This window comes from Crocuta crocuta, unplaced genomic scaffold (genome assembly GCF_008692635.1).
Source record: "Crocuta crocuta isolate KB4526 unplaced genomic scaffold, BGI_CrCroc_1.0 scaffold50, whole genome shotgun sequence".
NCBI lineage: Eukaryota > Metazoa > Chordata > Mammalia > Carnivora > Hyaenidae > Crocuta > Crocuta crocuta.
In genome coordinates, this window is record NW_027527428.1 from 2,470,424 (window position 1) to 2,479,535 (window position 9,112).

Sequence of the window (9,112 nt, forward strand, 5' to 3'; positions counted from 1 at the left end):
TCAGCAAGGCGGGCTCTGGGACCACACGACTCCGGCACCCAGCCATTGCTGCCAGAGCGAGGCTGAGGTGCTGTGGTGTCTCCCATAAGCAACAGGAAGAAGCATGTCCCTTCTTCCCCTCCGCACCCCTGCCCCCAGCCTTGCAGTCTCCCTCTCACGTTCCCCATGGGTGCACCTGTCTGCGAATGACCTGTTAAAGACGCACAGAGCAGAGTCTGGAGGGCAGCTTGGAGCTGAGACCTAATAACAGCCACCTCTGCCCCGTCTTGGGCTGCTCCGCATCCATATACACACTTCTCTGTATATTTGAACTTAAACGGTAAAAACAGCTCCATGCCTCTACGTAACAAGATGCAGCTACTCGTCACACAAAGGTGATCTTGTCCTCTCCGCAGTGTGAAACAGTGCCAACGGTCAGTGTTCCCGGTCTGAGAGTCACATCCATTTCCGGGCTGGATTGACTACTCCTCAAACTGGCTTGGTAGGTTAGGCAACACCTAGTGCATTGCAGGTTCAGGCCTCATGGTCACTTGATGTCCCGTGGTTTGGTAGCTGGCTTGCAAAAGAAGAGTTATTTGCAAAAGAAGGCAGGGGTGTTTTCCAAAAGCCTGGAGTTCTGCATGGTGATTCCCCAGTCAGGGCTTGCTGGAGGCTCCACACAGCATCAGCCTTGGCAAGAGATTCACTTGAGTATTGCTGAAGCCACTCTGTCATAAAGCCCAGGTGACACCCCAGAGCTAAGTTTTTAATAAGAATCCCACCACATAGATTTTCATCAGTAAAGCTTTCCCTTGGAGTGAACTATAACTCCAGTAACCCCATTCATTCTTTGATGAGTTTTTTCTTTTTCAAGTTTATTTATTTTGAGAGGGAGAGTGCATGAGCAGGGTAGGAACAGAGAGGGAGGAGAGAGAATCCCAAGCAGGATCCACCCTGTCAGCATGGAGCCCAACGTGGGGTTCAAGCTCATGAACAGGAGGATTGTGACCTAAGCTGAAATCAAGAGTCAGGCGCTCAACCTACTGAGCCACCCACGCAGCCCAATTCCCTGATGAGTTTTCTATTCATTGCCGTTAAATTGTTTCTCAGTTTTGTTTTTATTTTCATTGTTACCCTAAAATATTTTTATTAAGATCATTGTTTTCCATGAGATGTTACCATGGAAATTTAACTCAACCTAATTCTAGCTCTTGCCTGCCCTTATGGGCTGTACCTTTTGCCTTTGTGGGCTTTCTTTTGTGGCTATTCCCTCCTCTGTATTTCTTTTCCCCAAGTCAAACCTGACTGCTCAGAGTCTATGTCTCATATACCAGAATGTGTGTATGTCATTTTTCTGTTAATGATTTCTAATATAAAACATGGAGAAAAGAGTGTGTATTTTGTTTTTAAGAGGAATTTATCAGAAGCCTTTTTTGTTGTATATTTTATTTCTTTTGAGAGAGAGGGAAGGAGGGGCGCCTGGGTGGCTTAGTCAGTTAAGCGTCCGACTTTTGCTTAGGTCATGATCTCGCGGTTCGTGGGTTCGAGCCCCGTGTCGGGCTCTGTGCTGACTGCCAGCTCAGATCCTAGAGCCTGTTTCAGTCTGTGACTCCCTCTCTCTCTGACCCTCCCCTGCTCACGCTGTCTCTCTGTCTCTCCTAGAAATAAACAAAACATTACAAAAAAAATTAAAAAAAAAAAAGAGAGAGGGATGGAGAGAGAGAGAGAATCTTAAGCAGGCTCTGCACCATCAGCACAGAGCCTGATGCAGGGCTTGAACTCACGAACCAGGGGATCATGACCTGAGCTGAAGTCAGGAGTCAAATGCCTAACCCACTGAGCCACCCAGGCACCCCGCAAACATCATTCTTAACGGAGAAATGTTGAAAATGTTTCTTCTAAGATGGGGAAAGGAGATGCCTTCTATTTACCATTTCTAGCCAACAAACAGGGCCACTCTAATGTTTTGGAGCAAGACGGTGATGTATTGCAGGCTTTTCAGGGCATTTATCCTATTGGGTGGGGGAGAAAAGGAAACAGAAACCGACAAGGAAGCAATCACAGAGCCAGGAGAGTCCCTCTTCTGCTTCGCTCATCCATTTTCTCCTTCTGAAGATCAGAATCAGAGTGGAAGCAACAGTCTTGAGAATCACCAATCAGATAGTGTTGATCGTTCAACTTCAGACCAAGAAGAGGCCTTGGAATATCGTTAGAACAACCCTGTCAATTCACAAGAAAAGAACCATGGTTCAGACGCATTAAAGAGTTGCCCAAGAGCCTACCGTCACTTTGTTCCCATTTTCGTCTCCAGTCCCTAATGTGAGTCCCTTAGGTCCACTGCAAGTGGCTCCAGGTGCGTCAGCGACGCTGCTCTGGAGTGAAGAGTCACCCACAGAGAGGCAGGACACGTCAGCACCCGTTGCACGTCCGGTGGCACACCTTTTGCCCTGCTGACATCACAAGCAGCATGCTGGGGTCTGGGCATACTTGAATTGTGATGTCAGGGAACAAAACTGGGGGTAGTCTTCGAGGAGGGGGGCCAACTTGATAGGGAGATAACAGAACAGCAGCTGAAGGGAAAGGTGAGAAGATGGTCATCAGATCCCAGGAGATGGAGAGGGCCGGGGTGGGGGCACACAGGGACCCCCCCCCATGGGGACCCTCCCAACAGCTGGTGAAGTGGGACCAGGGCAAGTCCCCTGCACCTAAGTGCCTGGGGGTTCTTTTCTGTCCCACCACAGGGCAACCACGCCTCTAGCCTTCCCTGACATGCAGAAAGTTTCATGTAAGTACTTGCGCTTCCTGCCTTCCTTCCAAAGGGCCAAAGAACTGGCTCCTTTCCTTTACGTCAATGTGACTTCCTTCTGTCCACCCTCTTGCTTGTCCAAGGTTTGTTGCAGGAGTCAGGGCTGGGACACAGAGAACACAATCCCCGTTATGCCCTGCCCCCTCCCCCCAGGTTGGTTGACCAATGACATGGTCTCTGTACCCCATGGGCAGAAGCTGCTTCTATGAGAAGGAGCGGTGTGCCCCTCCAAGGCCCCTCAGCTCCTGCCCTGGCTTCTTCATGCCTTTGCTCTATCTTCTCAGGGCCAGTCCAGGACCACAGCCCAGCCCCGCAGCCCCCGGCCCAGCCCTCAAGACCTTCCCAGGCTCAGCTCCTGATGAGTAACAGCAGTCTCCACACATGTGAGGACCAAGTCCTCTGTCCCATCTGCCTGGAGGTGTTCCGCAACCCGGTCACCACCGCCTGCGGGCACAACTTCTGCATGACCTGCCTCCAAGGTTTCTGGGACCACCTGGCTACCACGGGCGAGACCCTGTACTGCCCCCAGTGCCGGGAGAGCTTCCCCTCCAGGCCACGCCTCTGCAAGAACGTCATCCTGGAGGAGATGGTGACCTGCTTCATCCAGGTCAAGGGTCAGGCCTTGGGGCCCTCACGGACCCTGGCCGGGCCCAGGGACGTGCCCTGCGACTTCTGCTCCCCCCAGAAGCTCAAGTCAGTGAAGTCGTGTCTGCAGTGCATGGCCTCCCTGTGCGAGAAGCACCTGAGCAGCCACTTCGAGGACCAGATGTTCCAGGACCACCAGCTGCTGGAGCCCGTGTGGGATCTGAAGAGCCGCCTGTGCCGGAAGCACCGCAAGCTGCGGCGGCTGTACTGCCGCACGGAAGGCAGCTGCGTGTGCGGGGCCTGCCTGCTGGAGGAACACAAGAACCACGACACCATCCCCTTGGAGGAGGAGCGCGCCCGGAAGGAGGTGAGAGGCAGTGGGGCCGGAGGTGGGGGAGGGGTGGGCGGAGGCGCAGGGGACTCCTGGTTCTGAGTCTCTCCCTGAAAGCCTTTCACCAGCCCTGGCACACCTTCCCTTGGAGGGAAATCACGCAACCATCAAGGTGACAGTCAGGAGGGTCGACACGCCCATGACCTGAGAAAGGCTTGGTGGCAGGACACAAAAAATGCCGATTCGAAGGAACACGCACACCCCAATGTTTACAGCAGCGCTATCAACAATAGCCAAAGTATGGAAAGAGCCCAAACGTCCATCAACTGTGGAATGGATAAAGGAGATATAATATATAATGTGTATATATATATATACACACTCTGTAATATATAATAGGTATAATATATAATGGAAGATATATATAATGGAATATTACTCAGTGATCAAAAGGATGAAATCTTGCCAATTGCAACAATGGATGGAACTAGAGTGTATTGTGCTAAGTGAAATAAGTCAGAGAAAGATAAGTATCATATGATTTCACTATATGTGGAGTTTAAGAAACAAAACGGATTGGGGCGCCTGGGTGGCTTAGTCAGTTAAGCGTCCGACTTTCGCTTAGGTCATGATCTCACGGTGCGTGGGTTCGAGCCCCGCATCGGGCTCTGTGCTGACTGCCAGCTCAGAGCCTGGAGCCTATTTCAGAGTCTGTATCTCCCTCCCTCTCTGACCCTCCCCTGCTCATGCTGTTTCTCTCTCTCTCCTAGAAATAAATAAAAAATATTAAAGAAACAAAACAAAACGGATGAACATGGGAAGGGAAGGAAACATAAGATAAAAGGAGAGAGGGAAGCAAACAATTAGAGACTCTTAAATACAGAAAACAAAGTGAGGGTTACTGGAGGGGAGGTGTGGGGGGATGGGCTAAATGGGCGACGAGCATTAAGGAGGGCGCTTGTTGGGATGAGCACTGGGCGTCACATGGAAGTGATGCATCACTAAATTCTACTTCTGAAACCATTATTACACTATATGTTAACTAATTTGGATTTAAGTACAATTTTTTAAAAAATTAAATGATCAAAAAGAAAAGGGTTGGCGGGTTCGGTGAACGAGCGTCCATAATTGTATGTATGTGTGAGTTCCATGTTAACTTTTTCACACGGATCAAGGAAAGGCTGGAAGAAAACATGTCAAAGTATAAACATGTCATGTTAGTTTGGGCAAATCTCTACTTTCAAATTTTGCTTAATATATTTGAACGGCTTTTCACGGCGCAACACTTCTATTTCAGTCATTCTATCAAGTGTACTCGGTAACGGTAATATTCCCACATAGCCACCACTTAAGGGTCCCCTGCAGGTAGCTCCTGAGGGCATGTAAACCAACTGACCACACTGTTCAGCTCAGCTGACACTTTGTCCAGAGTAACACTTTGGCAACAAAGCAGGTAGTGTGTTGATTTGTGGTCTGGCTTGACAAGCTGCTCATTTTGTTGTGTGCCAGCGGCAGTCCCACTGGACAGACACTTGGCACAACACGCTTCTATCATCTGTTATAAACAAGAACATGCCTCTTCCTAGAATAGGTGGAGACCGGAGGCTTCTTCATAGAACTCGGGACACAGCGTGTCCCCGGCAGCACCACCCCAGCGAGCTATCTCCAAGGCTCCATGTCTGATGCGGCCCCTCCTCCACCCGCTGCCTCCTCTCAACCCCCTGAACCCTCTGCAGCCCCTTTTGGTGACCTGAAACCCTGTGGTCATCACTGTCAGGAACAGGGAACCTGATTCCTAAGAATGGGGAGAGGGCACGTGGGTGGCTCAGGTTAAGCGTCTAACTCGATGTTGGCTCAGGTCATGATCTCGGGTTCGTGAGTTCAAGCTCTGCATTGGGCTCTACGCTAACAGTGCAGAGCCTGCTTGGAATTCTCTCTCTCTCTCTCTCTCTTTCTCTTTCTCTAAAAAAAAAAAAAAAAAAAAAAAAAAAAGAATGGGGAGAGAGCCTCAGGGAGTGAGAGACCATGAGCAGAGAGTAGGGTAGACCCCGGCCATCTGCCCTTCAGCTCTGCCTTTCTCTCTGTATCTCATAAAGGCATCTTAGGAATGTAAGAGATATGTCTCCTCTGGGTTTGCAAAAGGGCTTCTCCGAGGCCACCTCTGAGAATCAGGGGCCCTCTTTCCTCCTCCCCCTGCCTCACCCCAGGTGGAGGTTCGGAAGGTCCAGGCCAATGTGGAAAACCAGATGCTGATCATCAACTCTGACAGCCAGCGGCACCGGGGGCAGGTGGCCTTTCTCTCGGTAAGGCTGGCCCACCCTCTCCCAGGCCCAGGCTTCCCCCCCAGCGCCCTGCATCTGGCTGAGGGGCACCCTCAGGGCCTGGAGTGGATGTCGTGGGGCCCGGCAGTTGGCAACAGGATGCCTAGGCAGGCTCCGGACCACAACAATGGGGTCTGGGCTCAGAGTTGCCTCCTGACACACCCTCTGCAACGCCCCCCCAACTCTTACAGAAATTGATCCAGACAACACGCGATGAGGTGAATGCCTGCTTCTCAGAGATCATCCAGGAGGTCAAACAGCTGCAGATGAAGGTCTTGGATTTTGTCGAGAAAGAGGAGGCAGCCGCTCTGGGGAAGCTGGGCAGCTCCATCCAGCAGAGCCACAACCGGCTCCTGAAGCTAGAAGGGGACAGCATCTGGCTTCGCACCCTGCTCGCCAACAAGAGTGACCAGCAATTTCTGCAGGCAAGCTGCGCGCCCTCACTCCTATCTCTGCCCCAGGCCCTGACACAAACTCCACTCCCTCTCCACCCCCAGACACCCCAGATCTGCTCAGTCCTAGGATTAAGCCATCAGCATTTGGGGCTGCAACTCTTCGTCCATTCTTCTGCCTCAGGGAGCCTCCCCACCCCAGGCCGTGGGTCCGGAGCTTACACCAATATCCTTGGCTTCTTATCCTAACTTTGCCCGGCTCCGTGTTCCCGGAACAGAAGGGAGTGTACCCTGGGATTCCTGGCATCTGCCACAGCCTAACTTTCTCCAGATTCCCCCAGACCAGGGATGGGAAGGAGACCAGACCAATCCATGTAGCCTGGAATGAAACCCCATTTCCTTCGCCAGCCCTGGCCCGGTCCTTGTCACAAGAGGGTGCCAGGCAGGGTCGCTGACGGAGGCTGCATGACAGCAACCTTCTCTATGAGTGGGGCCCAGGGCTACCCAAACCCTGTGCCCGGGAACTCTGAGCAAAGCTCTTGCTCACAGTGTCCACCTCTCCACACACACCACAGGAAAGATCTGGCAAGGTGTTTGACTAGCAATTAAAAGGAATCCTCCTTCCATGTTTTCTAATCCACTCTCCTCAATGGACTTTGCCATACTTTTGGCAAAGCCTTGATCTAAGACACTACTGGGGTGGGGGTGGGGGAGGGGAGAGACAGGGCGAGGAAAGATGTCCAGGTTTGAAAACCAGCCATTTCTGGGGCGCCTGGGTGGCTTAGTCGGTTAAGCGTCCGACTTTCACTTAGGTCATGATCTCACGGTTCGTGGGTTCGAGCCCCGCGTCGGGCTCTGTGCTGACTGCCAGCTCGGAGCCTGGAGCCTGTTTCAGTCTGTGACTCCCTCTCTCTCTGACCCTCCCCTGCTCGCACTGTCTCTCTCTCTCTCCTAGAAATAAATAAAATAAAAAAAAGAAAAAAAAGAAAACCAGCCATTTCTCCACCTGCCCCATGATTCTGGGCTCAGTGGGGCCCGTAGCATAAGCAGGACCTCCTGGCACCTGCCTGGCCCCTGGCTAACGGGCGGCACTGCCGGCCACTCCCTGCATTCAGGAGTTCCCCAGGCTGAAGCACTTTCCTGCCTGCTCGGAACCCCTGATGGGCACCAACTGCGAGGAGAAGCAGAGCTTTCTCCAGTTGCCAGAGACCCTGGCGGAGCTCCGGACGCGGCTGATGGACGTGGGTCTCAGCTTCATCAATCAGTTCCTTCTGAAGGGTCAGTATCTGGCAGCCTGGGGCCCCTGGAGACTCGCCTGCACTCCGGGGGTGGGACCGCCCTGCGGGGCAGTGTTTGGTGTTGCAGGCACTGGTGGAGAGCCCTGCCTGCCCGTGTGCACCTTCCCCAGGTGATGCAGCCTCCTGGAATCCCAAGCCCCTCTCGGAAAGGACGCTGGGCTGTAAGAGTGTCCTCAGCAAAGCCCCTCCATCTCCCCCAGGCATTAAGATGAACTCCTATGAGTTGCTGCCCTCAGCTGTGGACAGGAAAACACTTCTCAAGTGTGAGTCCTCAGTACCAAGGTCCAGACCTAAGGGTGGGACCCCCAGGTGCCTTGACTTCCCTAGTCCCATCTCCATTCAGGCCAGGGCACCAGAGAGATGTCAGCTCTCGCTTGCCCAGAACTTGTACTTGGGACTGGAGACCTCAGAAGGACGCAGCCTGTGACTTCAAGGCCATGATAGGGACAGGCCATGAGTGGGGCAAGGCCCTGCCTCCTGCCCGGACGCTGGCTCTGCCCACTCTCCCTGGCTCTGGTGTGGCACAACTGTTGCCCTCAGCTGGGTGTCTGCCAGTGTCCCCCCACCTCCCCACCGGGGTTTAGCCAAGCCAGCTTGGATGACCCTGTCCGCTTCTTCCTCAAGCAATCTCCCTTTTCATTTGATGCCTAGGCAGCCCCACTCCTGAGCTGGGCTGGGAGGCAAATCCCAGCGACTTCTCTGAGATATCATAGGTCTCTTTGGTGAACCCCTGAGTCACCTCCTCCAGGAGCCCTTGACTCTCCCTGGATTCCCCTCAGTCTTGTGTCCTGAATAAATGAAAAGGGAGATTATGTTAGAGTCTGGTGGAGCCAGGGAGGAGGAATTGATTTTCAGCTACTCTAGAAAGGTAGACCTTTGGACAGCACACAACTCCTTTCTCCAGAGAAGTCAATGGCCTGGGGCCAGAGTTGGGGGTGGAACTAAAAGAAGCAGGGGCGCGGTGGAAAAGAAGGGCCACTCCCAGGAGCTGGGGAGGAGGCAGGAAGCACTTGGTGACTTCTGTGCAGATGCCATGCAGCTTAGTATCTTCTTNGGAGCCCTTCGCCGCGGGCGGCCCCTTCCCCGGCTTCAAGCAGTGGCCGCAGGTGCTGTGCTCGCGCGGCCTGTCCGAGGGCCGCCACTACTGGGAGGCCGAGGTGTCCAACTCGTGGGTGTGCCTGGGCCTCACCTACCGCCGCAGCCCCCCGCTCCGCGGCCGCCCGCGCCGCAACATCGTCTACCTGCTGGGCCGCAACCCGTACTCGTGGTGCCTGGAGTGGGACTCGCTCAAGTTCTCCGTGTGGCACAACAACACGCAGACGGTGCTGCACGGCGGCTACCACCGCACGCTCGGCGTGGCGCTCGACTGCGGCGCCGGCTGCCTCTCCTTCTACGGCGTG

At 53.4% G+C, this 9,112-nt stretch overlaps 1 protein-coding gene across 1 annotated transcript in view; it reads left to right on the forward strand.

Annotated features, from left to right (window-relative positions):
* The first annotated feature begins 2,479 nt into the window (after positions 1–2,479).
* The window catches only part of LOC144225029 (E3 ubiquitin-protein ligase TRIM47-like), a 6,833-nt gene continuing 200 nt past the window's right edge, over positions 2,480–9,112 (forward strand). Inside the window, exons 1-8 of the mRNA XM_077756128.1 lie at positions 2,480–2,561; positions 2,721–2,764; positions 3,070–3,737; positions 5,909–6,004; positions 6,214–6,447; positions 7,530–7,692; positions 7,823–8,021; positions 8,752–9,112. The exon at positions 8,752–9,112 is cut by the window's right edge and continues 200 nt beyond it. Of these exons, the coding sequence (XP_077612254.1) occupies positions 2,749–2,764; positions 3,070–3,737; positions 5,909–6,004; positions 6,214–6,447; positions 7,530–7,692; positions 7,823–8,021; positions 8,752–9,112 (1,737 nt within the window). The 5' untranslated portion in view covers positions 2,480–2,561; positions 2,721–2,748. The remainder of the gene's footprint in view (positions 2,562–2,720; positions 2,765–3,069; positions 3,738–5,908; positions 6,005–6,213; positions 6,448–7,529; positions 7,693–7,822; positions 8,022–8,751) is intronic.